Genomic DNA, 26,935 nt, shown 5'->3' on the forward strand with positions numbered 1-26,935 from the left:
CTCCGAAATATACCCATAAAATAGAATTATTTCCGTAAGTGAGACAGTCATACAGTTCGTTGTAACGAACTGCAAGTAAGGACCGACACGGCTCAATAGTAACTGAGACTTTAAAAACTAAATTTTGATATCAAACAGTTCGTGGTAACGAACTGTAAGTAAGGAGCAACCCGGCTCAATAGTAACCGAAACTCCGAAAAACGGATATTTGTTTTTTCTCCAGGGGTGATTGCATGGACCCAATGGTCCTAGAATATCGCGGGAGGGCTCATTCAAACGGAAATTAAAAGTTCTAGTGCCCTTTTTAGGTGACCAAAAAATGCAGGGCAATTAGGCCCCCTCCCAAGCTCGTTTTTCCCAAAGTCAGCTGATCAAAATTTTGAGATAGCTATTTTGTTCAGCATGTTTAAAAAATATAAAAACTATGTCTGTGAGGATGACTTAATCCCCCAAAGTCCCCGGGGAAGGGCTGCAAGTTATGAATTTTGTCCAATGTTTGCATATAGTATTGGTTATTGGGAAGTATACAGACGTTTTCAGGGGTGATTTTTCTGCTAGGGGGTTGGATCGGCAGTTACGTGGGAGGAACTTTCCATGGGGGAAGTTTTCATGGGAGAAGGGACATTGGTATGAAGGGGGTGCCAGATTTTCCAGCAATATTTAAAAAACGATCAGAAAATAAATTAAAAAAAAAGTTTTTCAACTGAAAGAAAGGAGCAACATTAAAAATTAAAACGAACAGAAATTGTTACGTATATAATTGGGTTCGTCCCCTAGTCAATACCTCGCTCTTTACGCTAAAGTTTTTTTGTTACTTTCATAAGAGCTATTTATTCTAATTAACGGCCTTTGTGATTAAGGGGTCATTTTTATAGAAGTGGAACAAAATTCGAACTTTTGCGCAAAGAGCGAGGTATTGCCTAGGGGGCGAACCCCCTAATTTACATATTAAAAATATATGAATATAGAAGTTCGTTGCGTAAGTTAATTCGTAAATTACGTATATTTATTATTAATAAAAACGTTCGTAAATAAAATTAAACAACTTTCGACAAAAACCATTTAACCAAAAAAGTAAAATATTGATATGTAAATTTCGTTTTAATTAATTCATGACGGTGAGCCAAAATCAAAACCTGTATTAATTCCAAAACGTTCAGAAATTAAATAAAAAAACTATTTTTTTTAACTGAAATTAAGGAGCAACATTAAAACTTAAAAGAAACAGAAGTTATTCCGTATATGAAAGGGGTTGTCCCCTCCTCAACGGCTCGCTCTTTACGCTTAAGTTTGACTCTTTCTCACAACTCTTTTAAAACAATAAAAAACTTCAGCGTAAAGAGAGAAGCGTTGAAAAGGGGACAGCCCCTTTCAGATACGGAATAATTTCTGTTCGTTTTAAGTTTTAATGTGGCTTCTTACTTACAGTAAAAAAACTTGTTTTTTTTTCATTTAATTAATAAATATATCCGGCTTATTATGCTGATTCCAAATATATAAGATTCATTAAGCATAGATTTACTCATAAAAGGCTCCAATACTGAGAAAATTTACATGATTTTCAAAAATGGGGGACCCCCCCCCTAAAAGCCTAAAGATCAAAACACACCTTCAGATTCAACGTATCAGAGAACCCTAATGCAGAACCTATCTGCATTAATGTGGAATTTTGTGTCTTTTGTCAAAAGATCACGGATCCGTGTTTGTTTGTTTTTTTCAATTAGGGTGGTCCTATCGAACCAATAGTCCTAGAACATTTGGACAGGGCATTTTTGAACGTAAATAAAAAGTTCTAGTGTCATTTTCTTGTGACAAAAAGATTGAAGGGCAACTAGCCCGCTTCCCACGCACCCCCAAAATCGTTCGATCAATATTTTGAGATAGAAATTTTGTTAAGCAGATTGGAAAAGTCACAAAACTGTGCCTGTGAGATAACATGATCCTCCCAATCCCTGGGGATAGGTCTTTAAGTTCTAAAATTTGACGGTTGTTTTCGTGTAGTATTTGTTATTGTGAGGTACATGAAATTAGGGGATACAGATACTATTTAGTCCAACAGGAAGGATGGGGTAAATAGACAGGGATTAGGGATCACGATGAATAAGGAACCTTTTAAGTCTTGTTTAGGCCAGGAAGGTACTGACCGCTCTAACCACTCATTTTAAGACTAAAAGGTGCAGAGTATCAATTATAGTAATATATGCCCCGTGTAGGCTGACGGAGATAGTAGTGACTCAGGTGAATTTTACTTACCGTTACAGAAACAATTACCCAGGCTCCCATTGCAGAAATATGGTATTTTTATTAGGAGATTTAACGCCCAAGTGACCATGGATTGTCAGATTAATATAAATATACTGATATTTATTCCTTAAAGTTTTAATAATTTTTACTTATTAAAGTCAAAGCAGGGAAAATATTTAAAATCCATATTGTTTTCAGTAAAGTGCAAATTATGTTCTGGTCTTCAGAAGATATGGGGAACGACTGGAGAAGGATCCTGGATTTTCAAATTTTCTGAACAGAATGTTTGTCTCAAAGTTTTGAATGGATGTGTTTGGAAAATTAATGTTCTTGGGAGGAGAGCCGCTTACCCTACAATCTCTTTTAACTCTTTAAAAGCGCCTTAAACCTTTTAATTTCCAATTTAATGAGTTCCTTTAAAAGTTTTAATGATATTCTAGCTATTATAAAGTGGCGCTGCCTATGGTATTGCTTATATGCCCTTTCGGAAACCTGCATGCATGGTTCCCTGAAATTTTCTCCTTAGTACCCTTAGTGTCATTTGTTAGAGTAACCATGGAGGTAGTATGCTTAGTATAAAGATAGTCCCTTCTGGCTAGTTCAAAGTCTGCCACAACTTACCCTTAAAGATCTAACTTTGTCACCTTTTTGAAAATCTACATGCTCTCAGTTTGTTTTGATTTAGTTAAACATCCGTCTTAATATTCCTTGACAGCTTCACTTTGATACTCTTAGCTTGCACAGTAGCAATAATTGTAGTAGCACTACCAGCAATATGCGCCTTTCACCTATGGTTTCTCCAACATGTCCTTCAATACACTGAAAATTTCAACTTATTACCATCAATTCTGAAGCATCTTTGATACGTCTACTTGACAACCTGTTTGGGCATAGTGTGTTTCAATTTACTTCCATACAGCTTCAATATTCCCCAACTTCTTTGCCGTAATACCAAGTGGCGTGATTTTGGTGGCGCAAGGGAGCAGTTGCCCCCAATGATTTGGAGAAAAAAAATTATTATATAGCCCAAGGTCCTTGACACTCCAGATGGAGACCCTGATAATACCCTTAGTTTTAATAGCAGCAGTAGTAGGCGTAGCAGTAGAATTAACAGTAGTAGCCTTAGCTATTGTGGCAGTAGTAGTAGTAGAAGTAGTAATAACAGCAGTAGTAGTAGTAGTATGAGTAAAAGCAGTAGCATTATAATGGAAACATTTTCTTTTGGTTAGTTCAACATCCTCTACAACGAGCCTGTCAGTTTCAACTTCAGACACTAAACTCTTCCTAATATATTGCCTTTAAGCACTTTCGACAAATTCCATGCATACGTCTTGTTGTGATTCAGTTAGCCTTCCCCCCTGAATATTCCTTGAAAATTTCACCTTCAAACCCTTAAGCATGGTTGTAATAGCAGTAGTATTGCAATACACAGTAGTAGTAGTAGTATTACTTATGGTAATATTAATAGTATTAGCGGTAGTACTAGTATCAGCAATAGTATTAACGTATTGCCTTTTGGATAGTTGAACATCCGTCTTGTCAAGTCCTGGAAGTTTCAACTTAATACAATAAGCCATTGCTCTGACATTGCTGATATATCATTTTGATAGCCTGTATATTCATATACTTCTTGAAATTTTCATCTTAATGCTCTTAGCCTTACGAGTAGTTACAATAGAAATAGTAGAAGAAGCAGTAGTAGTAGATTCAGCAATGATAATAGTATTAGTAATAGCATGCACGTATTAACTTTTGGTCCGATGATCTTCCCCTTTAAGCATATCCTGAAAGTTCCAACTTAATACCCGAGTCAATTTTTAAGATACGCTCTTTTGACTATGTACATGCACATAGCGTCTTTTGATTTAGTTCCAGTTTTCGCTTAATATTGTAAATAGAGTACCGTTGTGTTTTTTTTAGTAGAAGTAGTAATGGTAGCAGTAGTAGTGGTGGTAGTTGCAGTGGTAGTGGTAGCATGCAAATAATGTTTTTTTGATCATCCCCATTAGCATTTCCTGAAAGTTCCAAATTAACATACTCAATCATTCCTGAGTTACGACCTTTTGAAAATCGGAATGCACACAACGTTTTCGATTTAGTTCAACACCTTTCTCAAAATTCTCCGATAGGTTCCGAAAGCCCTTACCTTTAGGTTGGAAGTTAAGATCCCCTAAGACATAATTACTGTACCTTTCAACAATTCTAAACAAAAAATCTCTCTTAAAATTTTGATGGAATGTGATTTGGAGAAAAATGGGTTTAGGGAGGGGGCTGGTTGCCCTACATTCCCTTTTGCCTCTTAAAAAGGGGACTAGAACTTTCGAATTCCAATCAATTGAACACCATCTGATCCGAAGTTTATAGGGCCACCCGTTCCGTAAGAAATATATTTGCCCTGGGGCATAACTTGAACTTTTGTCCTCGGGCTTTTGGGGTTGTGTGCACCCTAAAGACTTTGCTAAATGCTCTTGGGACAATTGCAAACAGAATGGCTATTTTACAATTTCGATCGGATTTGATTGGGGAAAAGAGAGTGTCAGGAAGGGGAGCTAGTTGTCTTCCATTGCTTTTGACTCTTAAAAGTGTACTAGGACTTTAAATTTTTAATTGTGTCAGCCTTCTCCAACGTTCACATGACCAACATTTCTATAAGAAGCTTATGTGCCTCCGGGCATAATTTACGACCCTTTCTCCAAGACTATGTACCAGCCCTAAAGGACTTTTCATGTGATGTTTGGACTACTTTTGTACAAATGGCTATCTGAAATTTCTATTTGATGCATTTGGGGGAAACAAGACTTGATCGGGGGGAGGACGACTAATTACCTTCTGATCACGTTGAATCTTAAAAAGGGCACTAAAACTTGTGATTTTAAACCCAATTAGCCCCCTCCAAAGTTTATATAACCACCTTTCAATACAAGCCTTATATGCCCCCGGGGTATAACTTACAATCCTTGACCTAAGGGCTGTGGGGGGTTTGTCATCTTCAAAGACATAAATACTGGACTTCAATTACGCTGAACAAAATGACTAGCTTAAAATTTCGAATGTGCTTAGGGAAATGATTGGCGTGGGAGGGCTTGGTTGCCCTCTCATCACTTTCGACCATTAAAAAGGGCACTAGAACTTGCAACATCAAATCGAAAGAACTCCTTTCGAAGTTTCTTCGACAACTCTTTCAATACAAAATTCCCTGGTCTAAAAAGAAATAATAATACATTGTGCCCATATCGCTTTTTTCGTAGGCTATGATAGAAATCATTACAACGTGGGAATGTTCTTTTCTGCATAACCGAAATTGAGCAGTTCACAAATCACGAAACTATTTAAGATGATTGAAAAGCATTAAAACTTACCATAATCTGTGTTATCCGGCTCCCAGCAGTTAGAAGGCCAAAAATAAGGAGTCTGAAAAAGTATATTTGATTTGGATATTCAATATTTCAATGGTGTGAAACACAGACATCAATATACACACAAAATCCTTAAAAATAAAAAGCAGACTAAAAGAAAATCATAATTACTTTGGTTTTATTGCCCTCATCACCTGATAGAGAATACACTCATTAATTTTATGTAGTTCCTTGACGTGTTTGAAGATGGTAAGCGTCCTTGAGGGTATTTTAAGAAGGATCTTGTGAAGATGGCTTTTAAAATGGGCGATGCTTCCTAACGAAGAAAAAAGTTTTTTTGATTGTTTTGGGCTATTTTCCCTTAATTTAGGGGATGTAATTGTGAATTTGCAAAGTCAAGCGTAAATCATGCGCCTTAAAATCAAATCCTGAAAATGTTTTAGTGGATCTTGAAACAATTGACCACTGAAAGATTCCTGAACAATCTAGCATTATAATCATGCTGCATGGGTGACGAGTGTATGCCAATTAAATTAGTTTTTGTGAGAAAAGAGCTGGAAATATCTAACCAGATACAGATCACTTGCCTTTAGAAAGCTTATTCAAAGAGCTTATTAACATGATAATACTAAAAGCTTGTTTTCTTGTTTTCTTGTTTCTTGTTTGAAAAAGGTTGTTTTCTAAATTATACGTAAGTCACGTCTCGTGACTGAAATCAAACAGTTCGTGGTAACGAACTGTAAGTAAGGAGCGACCCGGCTCAATGGTAGCCGAAACTCTAGAAAACGGTATTTTGATACAAATAGATACATCAAAATAATCAGATTTTAATGCTGATTTCAAATATATAATTTTCATCAAGTTTAATCCTACCCATCAAAAGTTACGCGCCTGAGAAGATTTGGCTGATTTTCGAAAAAAGGGGGAAAGACCCCCTAAAAGTTATAGAACCTTAATGAAATCACACCATCATATTCAGCGTATCAGAGAACCCTACTGTAGAGGTTTCAAGCTCCTATCTACAAAAATGTGGAATTTTGCATTTTTTTTTGGCCAGAAGAAAGATCACAGGTTCATGTTTATTTGTTTGTTTGTTTTTCCCCAGGGGTGATCGTATCGATCCAATAGTCCTAGAATATCATGAGCGGGCTCATTGGAACGGAAATTAAAAGTTCTAGTGCCCTTTTTAAGTGACCAAATAAATAGAGGGCAACTAGGCCCCCTCTCACGCTCATTTTTTCCCCAAAGTAACCTGATCAAAATTTTAAGATAGCCATTTTGTTCAGCATGCTCGAAAATATTATAAGTATGTCTTTTAGGATGACTTAATCCCCCGAAGTTCCCGGGGGGAGGGCTGAAAGTTATGAACTTTACCTAATGTTAATATATAGTATTGGTTATTGGGAAGTATATAGACGTTTTCAGGGGAGATTTTTCCTGGTAGTGGGGGGGGGGGGTCGGGGGTTATGTTGGAGGATCTTTCCATGAAGGAAGTTTTCATGAGGGAAGGGACATTGCTATGAAGGGGACGCCGGACTTCCCAGCATTATTTAAAAAAAGATCAGAAATTAAATATAAAAAAAACAAGTTTTTCAGCTAAAACAAAAAGCAACATCAAAACTTTAAACGAACAGAAAATATTACATATATGATTGGGTTCACCCCCTAGTCAATACCTCGCTCTTTAAGCCAAAGATTTATTAGTACTTTCATAAGAGCTATTTAATCTAATTAACGGCCTTTTTGATTACGCGGTCATTTTTAAAGAATTGGAACAAAATTCGAACTCTAGCTTAAAGAGCAAGGTATTGACAAGGAGGCGAACCCCCTAATATACGTATTAAAAATATATGAATATAGAAGTTCGTTACGTAAGTTAATTCGTTTCTTACGTATATTTATTACTAATAAAAACTTTCGTAAATAAAATTAAACAAGTTTCGAGAAATCCATTTAACCAAATAAAAGTAAATTAATATACAAATTTTGTTTGAATTATTCATGTACAGTGAGCCAAGATCAAAACTTGCATTTATTCAAAAATGTTCAAAAATTAAATAAAAAAAACAAGTTTTTTCACTGAAAGTAAGGAATGACGTCAAAACTTAAACGAACAGAAATTATTCCTTATATGAAAGGCGATGTCCCCTCCTCAACACCTCGCTCTTTATGCTAAAGTTTGACTTTCTCACAACTCTATTTTTTAAACAATAAAAAACTTTAGCGTAAATATTGAGGCGTTGAGGAGGGAACATCCCCTTTCATATAAGGAATAATTTCTGTTCGTTTTAAGTTTTAACGTCGTTCCTTACTTTCAGTTAAAAAAAATTTGTTTTTTTTTATTTAATTTTACATCAAGAGTAGCATATTCCTTGGAAATTATAATAGAAATAGACACATTTGGTTTTCCCCAGAAATCTTCCGACTCAACAAGTAAGGAAGATCCGATTATTAGCCATCCATAGACGTTTGAAATGAAGCATGAATTTCTACTCACAAATTTATCTCCCAAAACTTACAATGGCAAGTTTTTTAGTCATGTGCGAAATCCTTTTGAGAAAAAGGTGTAAATGGAAAATGACTTGTGTTTTGAGATTTCAGAAAAAAAATATTTCTGTGAGTCATGTTATTTTATATCAACATTATTGCAATCACGTTGTCACACTTGTCACACTTATATGGAAAAATTAAAGATTTTCATGCACGGAGAAGTTTACATTAAATTGCTTGAAGCAAAAAACTGGTAATTGCAAAAATATTTGTATATATTTTGACAAGGGTTTATAACAATTCAAAAACCTTAAAAAAAACCCAAAAGTTTGAAGTTTAGTCGAAATCATGGTTAGAAGCGGGACTTGCTTCAAAAATCAAATATCTTTGACAATAAGTATTATGAAACGACATTAAATTGCTTAAAGAGCAAACAACTGGTAATTGCAAAAATATTTGTATATATTTTTATAACGGATTACAACAACTTAAAAGCCTTAAAAAAGGAAACCAAAAGTTTTGAAGCTAAGTAGACAATCGGTTTTAGAAATAGGACTAGCTTCAATAATCAAATATCTTTGAAAAGACAGCAGGATTATATAAAATACCAATCGTATTAGTCTGTTTACAAAAGGCTTTTTAAATTATTTTATAATGTGTTAAGTATGTAGAGCAAGTAAAGACAGTAACTATAATGCCAGGAAGACAAAGTTTAGGATAGGTTGACGCGAAACGCCACATCATACTATTTTCATGTCTCATCTTCCTTGAAAAAATTTCTAAGTTATAAAAAAAACACATCACCTAATGCTGTTATCCTAAAAGAAAAAAAAATCCCGAGTAGCATACAGATAACATTTTCGTTTCATATTCCAAAACATCATTACTGAATTTATTTTGTTATAAGTACATGCAACGTCTTTTGGCATGAACAAAGGTTGAAAATTGTTTTAATAAATAAAGTTACTGTGTAAACGGCGAAAATATTTATAGTGCCTGAGCAATCATTTTAAAGTTTTAATTCAGACTTGAACAATACCTGAAAATTTTAAAATTACTTTGTTTTTTTGTTAAATAAAATCAACTCGCTACTATATTAAGCTTACAGGTTTGAACGCAACCAGTTAAACATTCTCAGTAGGAAGACCCAAAAACAAAAATTTCCAGTTATTACAAATGACGATTTTTTTAACCACCTGAACTATCAAACGTGATAAGACTGAGAGAATGGCCCGAAAAAGTTAAAATCACAATGGGTGAAAATCAACAGCCTGGACCATGAAATGAGACAAGAAAATTCGGGCAGCTAAATCAAAGGGCATTGCTAAATTGTCTGAAGTAATCAAAATCCAAAATGAAGAAGAAAGAAAAATGTGAAGATATGCAACAGCAAATATCAAACCGTGTCAAAAATGAAAACGAAGAACAAAAAAATGGGCTGTTAGAAGATATGTCAAAAGGAGAATTAGAGCTTGTCAAAAATGAAAATGAAGAGAAAAGACAAATGTGGTTAGAAGAGAAGCAGCACCAAGAATCTGAGCGAGTAAAAAATGAAATTGAAGAGCAAAGACGCACGCTGTTAGAAGAAAAGCGACACCGAAAATCTGAGCCAGTCAAAAATGAAAATAAAGAGCAAAGACACGAGCAGATAGAAGACATACGAAAAAGAGAATTAGAATATTTCAGGTCACAAGAATCATCTAAATAGATCAGGACTTCAAGGAAAATTCTTATTTTTGTGACGTTACGGCGGTTGTTACGAGCCTGTGATGGCGTCATAACATCTAGAAGAGGTCACGTCATGACATCAAGAAACGGTTCGGCGGGTTTGATTTCTTGTCGTTTCCCCGTTAAAATCCCAAGTCATTGTTCTTAACTGTATTTCTTTCAGCAAAACTCCCCAAGATCTAGGGTTGATCTAGGGTTGCATAAAATTTTATACACAAACGTTCTTCTTATTTCCACCATCTTGGGGTATATAAAATTAAACTGGTATTTCTTCTTGTTTCTACTTTCAGAGTTTGCTCTGAAAAAGGTTCAGAATGAGAGTGGCACACACACAATTCTTTGTTGTATTTTATTGCCAAGCCCCACAATGGTAAGAAAAGGTCCTTTTTCTTTCTTCGTCTGAGAAGGTTTTGCAAAATTTACACCTTGATTTTTCTGAAAGACAAGGGTTTAGCCTGATTTTTTTTTTTTGCTGTAGTTTTCCTCCAATTTTCCTCAATTCTCTTTCATAGTCTTTTCCTATGTCTCTCAAGATTTCTCTTTACTTGTTTTATCTGAACGCTTTTTTTAAATGGAAGACCTTCCTCATTTTCTGAAGTAGATTCAGACACATGGTATAAATGAGAAGCTTCTTCCTCATCTGTAGATTCCTCTCTTAATTCTTTTGGAGCAGCTGTGTCTGCTTTATTACCCTCTGAATCACAGACTTAATTGCAGGTACTTCACCACTCGAAACAATAGCTTCGGGTAAATCTATGTTTACGTCAGGTAAATCCTCGAATTATTTTTCTCCCAGCTAAGGTGGATTGGCTTCGTTGTATTCGCTAGAAATATAGTCAGATCCTGATGCACGGTGGCTTAGATTATCAGAGTTTATATACATAACATACGAAACGATGCGTTAATTAAGGTTAGAAATTCTGTAGGATCAATAACTAGCTGATCTATGATTGTGGTGTTGTTGCTTCACTGCTAACAGTTCTTTTCTTATGGAGGTAATATACGCCGTGAAGAGGAGGATACGAGATACATAAATTCCGCTTGATGTCCCCATATGGTAATCCGAGATACGCTGTTTCCACCAAGCCTGTATCTCCCAATTTATGAGTCGGAGGCAATCGAGATGCACACCATTTGACGCAGAATGTTTTGGCGAGTAGAACTGTGTTAAAAAGTGAAAATCATAAGTTTGGCCAGAAACGTTGTTTGTGCTTGACACCGACGATATACATATTCCATCGTTTACATATAGAAATGGATATTGGGAAGCGTAAGGTCATTTCCTTTTTTTTGGAAGGCAAGAAATTTCTAGCGTCGGGGGAAATATTTCATGAGGAGAGTTTTCAGTGGGGAGGGATTTTTTTTTGGGGGGGGGGGAGGGGGGATTTTTCAGGGCAAATTTTACATGAATGAATTTGCCAGAATTCTTATAAGAAATTCTTTTATTTCTCTTACTTCATCTTTCGAGACTAAGTTTTACATTTGGAGACGTTCCGTGGGAATTGTCAGGGGGAAGTTTTCAGCAGGTTTGGAATTATCTGGGGGATTTTTCCTTGTGTTTGTGTGTGTGTGTGTGGGGGGGGGTGGGGTCTGCAGCAAAAATATTCCTGGGAGAATTTTCCACAGGAGTAGTTCTTCATGGGGAAGGTGCCACTGGAGAAACTTGCAAATTGAGACGTAGGATTACGGGAGAAGTTTCCCACTGAGGGGGGAACTTCCGGTATGATTTGGAAAACAACTGGGAATTAAAAAGAACAAAACTTTTTCAAATGAAAGTAAGCTACAGAGGACTTTCCTACGAAGATTGTCCATAGGATGTTTTCTGGGTCAGTCTGAAAAGCAAGTTTTTTATTTGCACTTGTGGTATTTTGCTTACTTATATTTGGATATTCCAAGATAAAAGGAGGCATATTAGTCATAACTAACTAAACACGCCTTTTAAAATCGGGAAAATTCACATTTATCTTGTCAAACTAGGCGAGTTGGAAAAATAAGGTTTGTTTTTAGTGTTTCTGGATACTTTCTGTAACAGTCAAGTCTTGTATTAGGATTGAACTTTATAGCCCTGACTATGCCCGTCATTTTGATCTGTGGCGATGGATATTTTATTACCAACGTTCACACTTGCACACTTAACCATAACATTTTTTAAGTTCACCAAGAAGTGCCATAGGTACTTTTTCAGTATTAAAGTCTTCGAAAGAATATTGAAATCAGCGCTTTTTGTTTCCCACGCAGCTCATGGGTATATGGTATTATAATTTATGTTGTTTGTTTCTTCAATCAACGTCGCGGTAACTTCTAGAAATGGTGAGTATCGAGCACAGGGCACAATGTACAGAAGTGGTTTTTATCAGCGATCTAAAGTAATTTCTTAAACCACATTGGCCTGACATAACATAAAGAGAGAAAAACGAGCAAAAATGGCGTTTTTCCTCTCGAAATATTCGCTTCGTTGTGTTTTTTCAGTATTTTCATTTGGCCTTTAATAACCCCATTTTTGCTCGTTTTTCTTTCTTTATGGTAGCGATCTAAAGCTGAAGTCTCACGAAACAAGGCAAAGTATTTAACAATAAGTTACATTCTAGTGTTCAGTAGTCAAAGAGTAAATTCACCATCTATTATTTTCAAGGAACACCCAGTTAAAATATCTGTAACTGTTTGCATAAATCTAAATTAAAATGACTGAAGCTTCTTTATAATTACCATGATAAACACAAGTCACTTACAAATATAATTGTAAAATTTAATAGGATACCTGAAAACGATACAGCGTATTATCATTCTTGACAGTAAGGATGTGCTCCTCAATTGGAAAGTAATAACCATGGGCTGCCATAAGATGAGCCAGGTGAAGAGCCTCAACTGTAAAAATTAAATTTGTGAAGAAAGGAGGCAAACGAGCAGGAAAGCCCATGAGAGGGGAGGAAGGTGTCAGCATAACGAAACATTTTCCCAAGAAGTAAATCAGTCTCCAATTACTGTTTTTAAATGCAAATAGTTTAGATAATAGGGTACCCAGTCAATGACTATTATATTTGGGCTTAATTAAAGGTACAAATAAGTCAATCTCGTGGAGGGAAATATAATCCTATAAAAGGACCGCTATATATTTAATATCTAGGATTAGAAAACGGGTTTTGTTAAAATAAAAATATATTCTTTATGTTCATTTTATTTACGAAATAATGAATAGAAACAACACTAAATAAACAATATATTCCCGGATAGGGTACATGGCAAAGCTTTGAGAGTATTTTACTAACATTGGCTAGAGATAAAACAGCTTCTTGTTAACAATCTGGAATTAAATTAGACTTGAGAAGAAAGATATACCTCAAAGGAGCAGATTAAAGAGTAAAAAGAGCATGTGGAAGTGTATTAGGACCCTTGGGAGGATTAGCTATTTTTAATCTTTACAAATAAAATTAAAATTATCCGGGGGTCATTAAAAGGAAATAGCTTAAAAGAAATATGCAAAATAAGAATTTTATGTAAGATTACAATGAGGGATTGGGGGAAATTTTGCCATTGAGAATAAAATTCCAGGGAGAAGGATAAGTATTTTGGGTAAAAAGCGAAATTTTGAAGGTCTTAGCTATTTACATCTGGAATTCAGAGGGCCACCGTCTGAGTTTTTATGCCGCAGCGGTCAAAAAATTAAATAGGAACAGAGATTTGAAGGTTTTTGTTATTTAAATCTGAAATTCGCAGGGTTACCGTACGAGCTGGATGTGTCTGGGGAAATGGTGGGCATGAGAGGAGGGTTAGTTGCCCTCCAATCACTTTCGACAATTAAAAAGGTCACTAGCCCTTTCAATTTCCAATCTTATGAGCCCTTTTTAAGTTTCTAGGAAAACGCTTTTTATAAAACCTTATTTGTCCCCAGGGCATAACTTACAACCCTTACCCTTAGGGATTTGGGGAGTTTGTCATCCTCAAAGACATAATTTCCAGAACTTTCAACTACGTTGAAGGAAATGCCTAAAAAGGGCACTAGACCTTTCAATTTCCAATCAAATGAGCTTTTTTGAAGTTTCTACGACAACGCTATCTATAAAAACCTTATATGCCCCCCAGGGCGTAACTTACAACCCTTGCCCTGAGGGCTGTCGGGGGAGTTTCATTCTCAAAGACATAATTTTCAGACCTTTCAACTACGTTGAACAAAATGTCTATCTCAAAATTTTGATTGGATGTATTTTGGAAAACGGTGTGAGAGGGGGGTTAGTTGCCCTCCAATCACTTTCAACTATTAAAAAGGCCACTAGCCCTTTGCATTTCCAATCTAATGAGCACTTTTTGAAGTTTCTACGAAAACACTTTCTATAAAAACCGTGTATGCCCCCAGGGCATAGCGTACAACCCTTGCATTGAGAGCGCTGAGGGGGTAATCATCCTCAAAGACCTAATTTCCAGAACTTTTAACTACGCTGGACAAAATACCTATCTCAGTAATTTAATTTGATGCGCTAGGGGAAATGGTGGGCGTGAGAGCGGGGTTTCTCCCCAATCACTTTCGACTATTAACAAGGGCAATAGTCCTTTCAATTTCCAATCAAATGAACTTTTTTTGAAGTTTCTGTGACAACGCTTTCCCTAAAAATCTTATATGCCTCCCGAACCCTTGTCCTAAGGGCTCTGAGGGGGTTATCATCCTCAAAGACCTAATTTCCAGAACTTTTAACTACACTGGACAAAATGGATATGTCATAATTTTGATTGCATGTGTTTGGGGAAATGATTGGCGTAAGAAAGGGGTTAGTTGCTCTCCAGTTACTTTCAACAATTAAAAAGGGCACTATCCCTTTCAATTTCCAATCGAATGAGCCGTTTTTGAAGTTTTTACGACAACGCTTTCTATAAAAACCTTATTTGCTCCCAGGGCATAACTCAACACCCTTACCCTAAAGGTTGTGTGGGGGGGGGGGTATTATCATCCTCAAAGACCTAATTTTAAGAACTTTAAACTACATTGAACAAAATGTCTATCTAAAAATTTGGATTGGATGTGTTTGGGGAAATGATGGTCGTTCGAGGGGGGGGGGGGTTAGTTGCCCTCCAACCACTTTTGACTATTAAAAGGCCACTAGCCCTTTGAATTTCCAATCGAATGAGCCCTTTTTGAAGTTTCTACGACAACGCTTTCAATAAAAACCTTATATACCCCCAGGGCATAACTTACAACCCTTGCCTTGAGGGCTGTGGGGGGAGCTTCCTCCTCAAAGCGATAATTTCCATCGAGAAATTAACTACGTCGAACAAAATGGCTATCTCGAAATTTTGATTCGTTGTATTTGGAGAAATGGTAGGCGTGGAAGGAATGTTAGTTGCCCTCAATTCACTTTCGGGCATTAAAAAGGGCACAAGCCCTTCCAATTTCCAATCGAATGAGTCTTTTTCGAAGTTTCAACGACAGCTCCTTCGATACCAAGTGCCCTGGTTTAAAAAATAAAATAAAAATAAATAAATAAAAGATTGTGCCAACATCGTTCTTTACTTAGGCAGTGCTTTTGCGCTGCCTATGATGTAAGTGTTTTACTTTTCAACCCATTCGAAAGGTGCTTGGCTTCCCACTGCAAAAGTGCTGCTCATATTTTTGTCTCACTATCATCCACCTCCCTCTTAATGTCCAATAAAGTTAAATCACTCTTCTTTGTAGGCCTATTGCTCAAAAATAAATAAAAATTGAGACAGTTTCAAGTAACGTCTTATTTAGAACAAAGAAACTAATTAGCTCTCAACCAGCCTTAATTTAAGATTCTGAATAAATATACGTATATTTAAGTGCAATTTCAAACGGCTAACACAACGGTAATAAAAGATCCTTAGCACTATATGAAATGCAAATTCAGTGACATTCTCTTCAGGAAGGCTCTTGAAAGCTGCTAAGGATCCTATCCTTCTATAGCCCCAAAGGTCTATTCTACTCTCTTTCTTGAAATATAAGTGAGAAAAAGAAAGCTCACCTTGATCTAAGACATCGATATTGCGCACCATCCAGTTTATCAAGTCTGCACCTGCAAGAAATTTCCGTAAAGTAAAGTGAAATAAAAGTTGGAACTGTGGGAGTTAGATAAAACGAAGTTTTCAACTTGTCTTTATATCATCATACACTTCGTTGCGCATGATTAAATTACACTTCTGAAATATCTAATAAATTATAGCCTATGTTTATTTCCCGATTGCCTATGTCCTTAAAAGCAGGAACAATTATTACAACAAGTGAAGTTTTTAAAGGTTCTATGCAAGAAAACGTTACCTAGGTAGCTGAATCTTGTACTACTTGCTCTATCTTAGGCAGCGCAATAGCGCTGCCTAATTTAAGACTGATGTTGGCACAATGTATTATATATTTTTATTGTTTTTGGTTCCCATACCAGGGCACTTCGTATCGAAGGAGTTGTCGTAGAAACTTCATAAAGCGCTCATTCGATTGGAAATTGGAGTGGCTAGTGCCCTTTTTAATAGTCGAAAGTGATTACCGGACAACTAGTCCCTCCCCCACGCCCATCATTCCCCCAAACACATCCAATCAAAATTTTGAGATAGCCATTTTGTTCAGCGTAGTTGATTTCCACATAGAAAATATGTTTTGGAGGAGCACACTCCCCTACAACCCTCGGGGCAAGGGTTTTAAGTTATGCCCTGAGGGCATATAAAAACGATGTTGGCACAATCTATTATTTATTATTTTTTCCTTTAGAGCAGGGCACTTCTGATGAAAACCCAACCCCCGAGAAGAGATGGGAGACCTTTAAAACCGTGATGACAGAGACTGCTGATGAGATCCTCGGCCGAGCAAAAATCAAACGACAGCACTGGATTACCGCTAGGACCCTGTAAATAGTCGGTGAGCGAAGACAAAAGATGAGCGGCCCTAAACAAGAAACAAAAGAGCTGCGCAGACAGGTAAAACGCTCTGTCCGTCTGGACCGCCGCCAAATGTGGGAAGATGCTACCGTGTCGTTAGAGAAAGCAGCACGCTCACATGATACCCGCAAGCTTTACCAGATCCTGAAAGAGTCCGTTGGTAAGAAAGCTGCTGTCTCAGAAATAGTCAAAGACAGATCAGGAAAAATCATCAGTTGTCAGAAGGAGCGCTTAGCAAGATGGAAGGATCACTTTCAGATGCTCCTAAACCCATCCCCATCATCCGCCCCTGATGCTTTCCCACCTGCCGTTTCTAAAGAACCCTACGACGTCGAGCTGGATACACCGACCAGAGCCGAAATACTAAAAGCGATCAAGACCCTGAAGAACCACAAAGCCCCAGGTGAAGACGGCCTCCCCCGGAAGTGTACAAACAATGCCCTGAGGTCACTGCTGAACAGCTCCATGGCATTCTCGAAGAAGTGTGGAGGACCAATTCTTTCCCAAAAGATTGGAAGACATCAGTCATTCTCCCCTTCTATAAGAAAGGAGATAAAACAGAATGCAAAAATTACCGTGGAATAAGTCTTATAGACATTGCGGTCAAAATATTCGGGATCATACTCTTGAACAGCTTCAAAAGGGCAAGGGAGGAAAGAACCCGAGAAAATCAAGCCGGCTTTCGGCCAGGTAGAGGCTGTACTGATAATATCTTCGTCTTTCGCCTCATTATCCAGCAGTTTGAAAGGTACATTCTACCCCTGATCTTGATGTTCCTGGACTTCATTGCCGCCTTCGACTCTGTCACTCGCCAGAAACTTTGGAAGATCCTAGAGAATGAAAGAATGCCGCTGAAGTTTGTTGAACTGATGAAGGCATACTATGACGCGTCAGTGAGCCGAGTTCGAGTCTATGGTGAAGAAACTGAAGAATTCTTGGTTGAGTTCGGAGTAAAACAAGGGTGTATCCTCTCTCCGACTCTGTTCAATTATTGCGTCGATTGGGTGCTTGAAAATGCACTGTCGTCCTATCCAGGAGTTCAGATCGGACAAAATCTCTCACTGACTGACCTCGATTATGCGGATGATGTTGGCCTCCTGTCAGAACCCGTAGAAGCTCAAAACATGCTTGACAACGTGGTGGCCTGGGCAGACCTGATCTGCTTGAAAGTCAGCACAGAGAAAACGAAATTCATGGCTATTAACCACGACACAGGACCATTCACACTAACTGTCAATCAAGTTCAGCTGGAAAAAGTCAACTGTTTCACATACTTAGGCTCCCAAATATGTATTGACGGATCCTCCGACGCTGATATCCAACAGAGAATACAGAAAGCGCAGACAGTCTTTGCCTCCCTTCGGAAACCCTTATGGAATTGCCGCGAAGTCAGTGTCCAAACAAAAGTGCAAATCTACATGGCACTAGTCCGCACCGTTCTCCTTTACGGATGCGAAACATGGTCAGTAAAACTACAGCATGAGAATACGCTGAAGGTGTTTGAGCATACCTGTCTGCGAAGAATTCTCAGAATACAGCTGCGTGACCGTATCTCCAGCACGGATCTACGTCGAATGTGCAATATTCAGAGAGATGTTGCGCTCACTATTAAAGAACGCCGTTTGAAATGGTTGGGCCATGTTTTACGGAAGCCGCCAGAATACTTGCCTCGCCAAATACTTCTAGTCGAGCCTATTAGCTCCTGGAAGAGACTCCAAGGAGGACAGAGGAAAAACTGGTGGAACCTGGCCAAATCAGACCTTGAACCTATCGGGGGATTCAGAAAGTTCAGACACAGATGGTCAACTCAGTGGCTTACTTTTGCAGAGCAGCTGGCAGAAGATCGCTCAACATGGTCCAAGAAGGTCTCCAAGATCATCGATGCCGGGCGAGGTGGAAACGCCTGATTCCCGCCACAAGTACAAGTACAAAGTAAGTACTTCGTATCGAAGAAGTTATCGTAGAAACTTCAAAAAGGGCTCATTCAATAGGAAATTGGAGTGGCTTGTGACCTTTTTAATAGTCGAAAGTGATTGGAAGGCAACTAACACCCTTCCCACGCCCACCATTTCCCGAAAAATATCCAACCAAAATTTTGAGACAGCCATTTTGTTCAGCGTATTTGATTTCCAGATAGAAATTATGCTTTTGGGGAGGACACTCCCCCACAGCCTTCAGGGCAAGGGTTGTAAGCTCTGCACTGGGGGTATGTAAGGTTTTTATAGAAGGAGTTGTCGTAGAAACTTCAAATAAGGCTCATTCGATTGAAATTTCAAAGGGCTAGTGCTCTTTTTAATGGTAGAAAGTGATCGGAGGGCAACTAACCCCCTCTCACACCCACCTTTTCCCCAAACACAACATTTTGAGATAGCCATTTTATTTAACGTAGTTAAATAAACGCATTGTCGCAGAAACTTGACAGAAAATTGAACGCATTGTCACAGAAACTTTAAAAATGGCTCATAAGATTGGAAATTGAAATGGCTAGCACCCTTTTTAATAGTCGAAAGTGATTGGAAGGCAACTAACACTCTTCCACGCCCAGCATTTCCCCAAAAACATCCAATCAAAATTTTAAAATAGCCATTTTTATCCACGCAGTTGAAAGTTCAGGAATTTATACCTATGAGCAGGACACTTCCCCCAGAGTCTTCAGGGCAAGGGTTATAAGTTATGCCCTGGGGGCATATAAGTTTTTATTGAAATCTTTGTCGTAGAAACTTGAAAAAGGGCTCATTCGATTGGAAATTGAAAGGTCTAGTGCATTTTTTAATAGTCGAAAGTGATTTGAGGGCAACTAACCACCCTTTCACACCCAACTTTTCCCAAAACACATCCAATCAAAATTTTTTGATAGCCATTTTTTTCAGCGTTGTTGATTTTCAGATAGAAATTATGTTTTTGAGGAGTACACTCCCCCACAGCCCTCAGGGCAAGGGATGTAAGTTATGCCCTTGGGGCATATAAGGTTTTTATAGAACGCGTTGTCGTAGAAACTTCAAAAAGGTCTCATTCGATTGGAAATTGAAATGGCTAGTGCCCTTTTGAACAGTCGGAATTGATTGGAAGGCAAATAACACCCCTTCCACGCCCACCATTTCCCCAAACATATCCAATCAAAATTTCGAGATAGCAATTTTGTTCCACGCAGTTTAACGTTCAGGAGATTATACCTTTGAGCAGGAAACTCCCCCCCACAGTCTTCAGGGCAAGGGTTATAAGTTATGCCCTGGGGCATATAAGGTTTTTATTGAAATCTGCGTCGTAGAAACTTGAAAAGGGGCTCATTCGATTGGAAATTCAAAGGGCTAGCGCCCTTTTTAAAAGTCGAAAGTGATTTGAGGGCAAATACCCCCCCCCCCTCACGTCCACCTTTTCCCTATAAGGGCATATAAGGTTTTTATAGAAGCTTTGTCGTATAACCTTCAGAAAGGGCTCATTCAACTGGAAATTGAAAAGGCTAATGCCTTTTTAACAGTCAACAGTGATTGGACTACCCCCCTCTCACGCCCACCATTTCCCCAAACACATTCAATCAAAGTTTAAAGATAGCCATTTTGTTCAATGTAGTTGAAAGTTCTGGAAATTATATATTTAAGGATGACAAACCCCCCAGAGCCCCCAGGGCAAAGGTTGTAAGATATGCCCTGGGGGCATATAAGGTTTTTAGAGATAGAGTTGTCGTAAAAACTTCAAAAGAGGCTGATTCAATTCGGAATTGAGCCCACCTTTTCCCTAAACACATCCAATCAAAATTTTTAGATAGCCATTTTATTCAACGTAGGTGAAAGTTTTTGAAATTAGGTCCTTAAGGATGACAACATACCCCCCCCCCCAACCCTCAGGACTGGGTTGTAAGTTATGCCCTGGGGGCATGAAAGATTTTTAAAGAAAGCGATCTTGTAAAAAAATCAAAATGGGCTCATTCAATTGGAAATTGAAAGGGCTAGTGCCCTTTTAATAGGCGAAAGTGATTGAAAGGCAACTAACCCCCCTCTCATGCCCACCATTTCCCCAAACACATCCAATCAACATTTTGAGATATTCATTTTGTAAAAAGTGGTCGAAAGTTCTGGAACTTAGGTCTTTTATGATGCTAACCCCCTCAGATCCCTCAATGCAGGGGTTGTAAGTTATGCCCTGGGGGTATTTAAGGTTTATATAGAAAGTTGTTGTAGAAATTTTAAAAAGGGCTCATTTGTTTGGAAATTGAAATTGTCCTTTAGAATAGTCGAAAGTGAGTAGAGAGTAAATGACCCCCTTCGCACGCCCACCATTTCCCCAAACACATTCAATCAAAGTTTAAAGGTAGCCATTTTGTTCAACGTAGTTGAAAGTTCTTGAAATTATGTATTTAAGGATGACAAACCCCCCAGAGCCCCCAGCGCAAAGGCTGTAAGTTATGCCCTGGGGGCATATAAGGTTTTTAGAGATAGAGTTGTCGTAAAAACTTCAAAAGGGGCTGATTCAATTCGGAATTGAGCCGACTTTTCCGTAAACACATCCAATCAAAATTTTTAGATAGCCATTTTATTCAACGTAGGTGAAAGTTTTTGAAATTAGGTCCTTAAGGATGACAACATAACCCCCCCCCTGCCCCCAACCCTCAGGACTGGGTTGTGAGTTATGCCCTGGGGGCATAAAAGGTTTTCAAAGAAAGCGATGTTGTAAAAAAATCATAATGGGTTCATTCAATTGGAAATTGAAAGGGCTAGTGCCCTTTTAATAGGCGAAAGTGATTGAAAGGCAACTAACCCCCCTCTCACGCCCACCATTTCCCCAAACACATCCAATCAACATTTTGAGATATTCATTTTGTAAAAAGTGGTCGAAAGTTCTGGAACTTAGGTCTTTTAGGATGATAACCCCCTCAGATCCCTCAATGCAGGGGTTGTAAGTTATGCCCTGGGGGTATTTAAGGTTTATATAGAAAGTTGTTGTAGAAATTTCAAAAAGGGCTCATTTGTTTGGAAATTGAAATTGTCCTTTAGAATAGTCGAAAGTGAGTAGAGAGTAAATGACCCCCCTCTCACGCCCACCATTTCCCCAAACACATTCAATCAAAGTTTAAAGATAGCCATTTTGTTCAACGTAGTTGAAAGTTCTTGAAATTATGTATTTAAGGATGACAAACCCCCCAGAGCCCCCAGCGCAAAGGCTGTAAATTATGCCCTGGGGGCATATAAGGTTTTTAGAGATAGAGTTGTCGTAAAAACTTCAAAAGGGGCTGATTCAATTTGGAATTGAGAGAGCTAGTGCCCTTTTTAATAGTCGAAAGTGATTGGAGGGTAACTAACCACCCTCTGACGCGCACCATTCCCCCAAACACATCCAATGAAAATTTTTGGATAGCCATCGTGTTCAACGTAGTAGAAAGTTCTATAAATTAGGTCTTTGAGGATGACAACCCCCCAGTCCTCAGGGTAAGGGTTGTAAGTTATGCCCTGGGGGTATATAAGGTTTTTATTGAAAGCGTTGTCGTAGAATTTTCAAAAGGATTCATTTTGATTGGAAATTGAAAGGGCAAGTGCCTTTTTTAATAGTTGAAAGTGATTGGAGAGCGACTAACGCCCCTCTCACGCCCACCATTTCCCCAAACACATCAAATCAAAATTTTGAGATAGCCATTTTGCTTGACGTAATTGAAAGTTCTGGAAATTATGTCTTAGAGGATAACAACCACCCTCACAGCCCTTAGGGTAAGGGTTGTAATTTATGCCCTTGGACATATAAGGTGTTAATAGAAAGTGTTATCGTAGAAACTCAAAAAGGGCTCATTCGGTTGGAAATCAAAAGGCCTAGTGCCCTTTTTAATAGTCAAAAGTGATCGGAAGGCTTGAAATTTTTATAGATTTTTAAGAGGGTGTATGTTGTTAGGAATTACTGAAAATTTTTCTCCAGCATACAAATAGCAGGCCAAACTATAAAGTCTTAAAAAAAACGAAAGACTTAAAGTATCATTTTCTTTTTCCCTGAAAATACTATGTCAATATAAAACGAACATAAATTAATTTAAAAAAAAAATCAACAAAACAGCTTTTTCTAAGAAAATTAAAGAACTCCCTTAAACTAAACATGAGTAAAACTCAAATCAAATAGTAGACCAAGCGTGAAACTACCACAAATAGGCATCGATAAATAAATGATTCCCAAAACTATCAGAAATTAAAATAAATAGTCCAGTCCAGCTCAAAACGAGTAGAAATTAACTTAAGTTGGGCTCAAGACCCCTATGCCTCCCCAAGGCCAGAAGATAATTTGCACTTCACTGAAAAAAATATAAATGTTCTTACTTTTATAACTTCAACAAATGAAATAATATTAACATTCTGATTACTAACTATCAGTATATGTATATTAAACTGACAATGCACATTCATTTGTATGTTTTTCAGTAAAGTGCAAACTATGTTCTGGCCTTGGGAAGGCTTAGGGGTTTTGTTTTAATAATTTTTATTTATTAAAGTAATTGTGTCAAAAAGTGAAAATATTTAAAATTTATTTTATTTTCAGTCAAGTGCAAATTATTTTTTGGTCTTGAGAAGGTATGGGGGCTATCAGCCCTACTCATGTTAATTTTGGTTTGTTTTGAGTTTGACTTGGCTATTTATTGTTATTCCTGTTCGTCTCGACTTCCATTTATTTATTGGCACTGATTTGTGGTAGATTTACCCTTGGAAGATTACTTGACTTTATTTTTGCTCATTTTTGACTTCATGGAGCTCTTAACTTTTCTTTGAAAAACTTGTTTTGTGGATAAAGATTTTGAAATTAATTTATGTCTGTTTTTTATTGACAGTCTTTTTCATAGAAAAAAAATTGTATATTTTAGGATTTTTTTTCAATAAGAATCCATAGTTTGGCTTACTGTTTATTTCTTGAAGAAACTTTTTCAACAATTTTTAATCTTGACACAAATAGCATTTGGTTTATTTGATTTTATACCTCTTGAAGTTGCCCGGCAAAATAAAACACATTATCATTCCCAAAAGATTCTATATAAGGTTTGGTGGTTGATGGCAAGAATTGTTCCCATTTTGATGTCGTCGGTACTTTAAAAGTGGTTGCATCCATACCATATTTTATTCTGAAGCTAAGAAAATATATTTGTTTTCTGAAATAAAATTTCATGTTACCTATTTTTTCAGTATTACTTTTTTTTATCATTTACACTGCACTAAAAACGTATATCGTCGACTAAAATTGTTAAGTAGAATGCTTCAGTTAGAATTGTTTAGTAGAATCTCTTAGACAACTTGGATACCCTTACACTCTTTTTATTTATTTAAATAGCAAGAGCAGAAGTAGTAATAGTAGTAACCCCGAAGTTTAAACTTAATACCTCCAGTTGTTCTCGATATATTGTCTAGGTGTCTTATTGGCAACCATACACATAATACATTTTGATTTTGTGAGGAAGAATTAGCGGCAGTACTAAAAGGGTTAAAAATTAAGGCTCCAGATGCTGATTGCGTGGTAAATGAGTTTCTTAAATATGGCGGCTCTGAGGTTAGAAATAAGCTACTGAAGATTATGAATATGATTTTTCAGAAAGGGGAAGTACGTAGCAATTTTAGGAAAGCCTTTATAAAACCCGTGTATAAGAAAGGTGATAAGAGTGAGTGTGTTAATTATCGATGCATTAGTCTGGTCTCTGTAGGTCGCAAATTACTAGTAATATGATACTTTTTTAGACTGAGAGATGCTTGTAGACAAAGGTTTAAGAGAAGAACAGTGCGGTTTTAGAAAAGGTAGAGGATGTAGAGACCAAATTTACACTCTTAGGCTAATAATTGAGAAAGAGTTATTAAACACCATTGGTTCTTAGTTTTGTAGATTATAAGCAAGCGTTCGACTCTGTTGATAGAAGAGCTTTAGCAAAGGTTTTATCCTTGTATGGTGTACCAGACAAATACATTAAAGTGATTAGTGCTATGTATGAGGATAACACTGCTGCGGTTAAGGTAGGAAATGAGGTTAGCAGCTGGTTTCGCATTCAATCAGGTGTTAATCAGGGTTGTATTCTATCCCCATCTATATGGATCATTTTGATGGATTTGGTCTTAAGAAGCACAGGAAAGGCAATAGGAGACCACAGAATCAAATGGAGAGGAACAAGTCTCCTGGAATAAGATTATGCTGATGATTTAAGTATCCTAGATGAAAGTATGAACAAAATGAATTAACTCTTAGAGGTTTTGTGAGTTCACGGTGCTAGAATAGGTTTGAAAATAAATGTTAAGAAGACAAAGTCACTAAGGCTAGGAATAAGTGAAGATGAAAAGTTGACGTTTGGTAACGAAAAGATTGATCTGGTCGACAGCTTTACTTACCTTCGTAGTATTTCTAATAAAGACGGTGGGCGCAGTGAAGATGTTAAGATGTTGTATGATGTGAAGATGTTGTAGAATAGCTGAGGCTTAGGGCGTTTATCATAGTCAAAAAAAAGATTGGAAGAATAGGAAGATAGGTCTGCAAACCAAGATTAGAATAGTGGAAGCTACATTGATGACAGTGGTCAAATATGGCTCTGAAGCATGGGCGCTCCGAAAAGCGGATGAACATTTGCTAGATGTTTTCCAGAGAAATTGCCTACGGATTGTTCTGGGTACCCGACTGACTGACCGTATTTCAAACAGTAGGCTGTACGAAAAGTGTGGTTCAATCCCGCTTTCTAGGGCTATAATGAGAGAAATCTTGCGATATCTAGGGCACGTCTTGCGGATGAAGGAGGACAGATTGCCAGAGATTGTCCTTTTCGGCCAACCGTCTGGGGCTAAAGGGAAAGCAAGTCTTCCGCGGTTGGGGTGTGAGGATGTCATAAAATGAGATTTAGAGGAAATAGGAACTTCTTGGGAGGGTGTAAAGAGGGAGGCTTTGAATAGACTGGGATGGATGAGAAGCGTGCGTAGTTGTGTTTTCCTTAGGCGGCTTGGTGCTACGGTGAGTTGTTAGTAGTAGTAAGTAGTAGTTGGCATGTCCAATATCCCAAAAGACATAGTTGCTGGACCGTTCTACTATTCTGAACAAAATGACCCTCTCAAAATTTTGACTGGATATATTTGGATACAGAATGGGCTTGGGAGAAGAGCTACTTGCCCTCCAATCTTTTCTTACTCTTAAAAAGGTTACTAGGATTTTTAATTTTGAATCAAATCAGCTCTTTCAAAAGTTTCAGTGATATTTCTAGGTATTATAAACTGGTGCTTCCCATGATATTGCTTATATGCCATTTTGAAAACCTGCATGCATACAGTTTTTTAATTTCATTGAAACTCCCCCTAAACGTTCCCTAAAAGTTTCACCTTAATACCCTTAGTGTCGAAAGTCACTGTAACAGTAATAGTAATAACGGTATACGTATAGTGCTTTCTGGCTAGTTCAAAATCCATTCCAACCTACCCTAAAAGGCCTAACTTAATAATGTGTGTGGTTCTTAAGATATTGCTTTGTCAACTTTTTGAAATTCCCCACGTTAATCGTTTGTTTTGATTTAGTTCAACACCCACCTAAATATTCCTTCAAAGCTTCACCTTAATGCCCTTAGCTTGTGTAGTAGCAATAGATGTAGTAGCAAAAGTAGCAGTATGCGCATAGCAGCTTTGGTTTCTTCAACATCCCCTTCAAGACACGCTGAAAGTTTCAACTTAATACCATCAACCGTTCCTGAAGCCTTTCTGGTAGGGCCTCTTGACAACCTGTGTTGGCATAGCGTGTTTCGATTTTGTTTCATACAGTTTCAATATATCAATGCTTTTTCACCTTAATACCCTTAATTCTAATAGCAGTAGTGGTAGTAGCAGTAAAATTAAAAGTCGTAGCCGTATCTTTAGTGACAGTAGTAGTAGTAGATGTAGCAATGATAGTAGCAGTGGTAGTAATTTCAATAGAAGCATTAGCATTAGGGTGCAAATATTTTCTTTGGTTTAGATTAACATACCCCACAACAAGGCCTGTTAGTTTTAACATCGCACACCAAACTGTTCCTAATATATTGATGTTACGCCCTTTTGGCAACCTGCATACTGAAGGCATGTTGTGATTCAGTTCACCTTCCCTCCACAAACTTCCTTGAAAAATTTACCTTCATAACCTTAGGCATAGTTTTAATGGTATCACATTGGTAGTACGGATATTCCTAATAATAGTATTAATAGTACTAGCGGTAGCACTAGTAGCAATAGTAATATTAACGTATTGCCTTTTGGTCAGTGGAGCATTCCTCTCATCGAGTCCTGGAAGTT

The 26,935-nt window shown here is 37.5% G+C and overlaps 1 protein-coding gene across 2 annotated transcripts in view; it reads right to left on the minus strand.

Moving 5' to 3' along the window:
- The window catches only part of LOC148950332 (regulator of G protein signaling 7-like), a 245,472-nt gene that overhangs the window by 162,487 nt on the left and 56,050 nt on the right, over nt 1-26,935 (minus strand). For both annotated transcript variants that reach the window (XM_089092302.1, XM_089092303.1), the window contains exons 4-6: nt 15,788-15,838; nt 12,577-12,683; nt 5,604-5,655 (exon numbers count right to left, since the gene is read on the minus strand). In XM_089092302.1, coding sequence (XP_088948428.1) covers nt 5,604-5,655; nt 12,577-12,683; nt 15,788-15,838 — 210 coding nt within the window. The remainder of the gene's footprint in view (nt 1-5,603; nt 5,656-12,576; nt 12,684-15,787; nt 15,839-26,935) is intronic.

This window comes from Artemia sp. Qi Xiang Cuo, chromosome 7, assembly GCF_049724085.1.
Source record: "Artemia sp. Qi Xiang Cuo chromosome 7, ASM4972408v1, whole genome shotgun sequence".
Classification (NCBI taxonomy): domain Eukaryota; kingdom Metazoa; phylum Arthropoda; class Branchiopoda; order Anostraca; family Artemiidae; genus Artemia; species Artemia sp. Qi Xiang Cuo.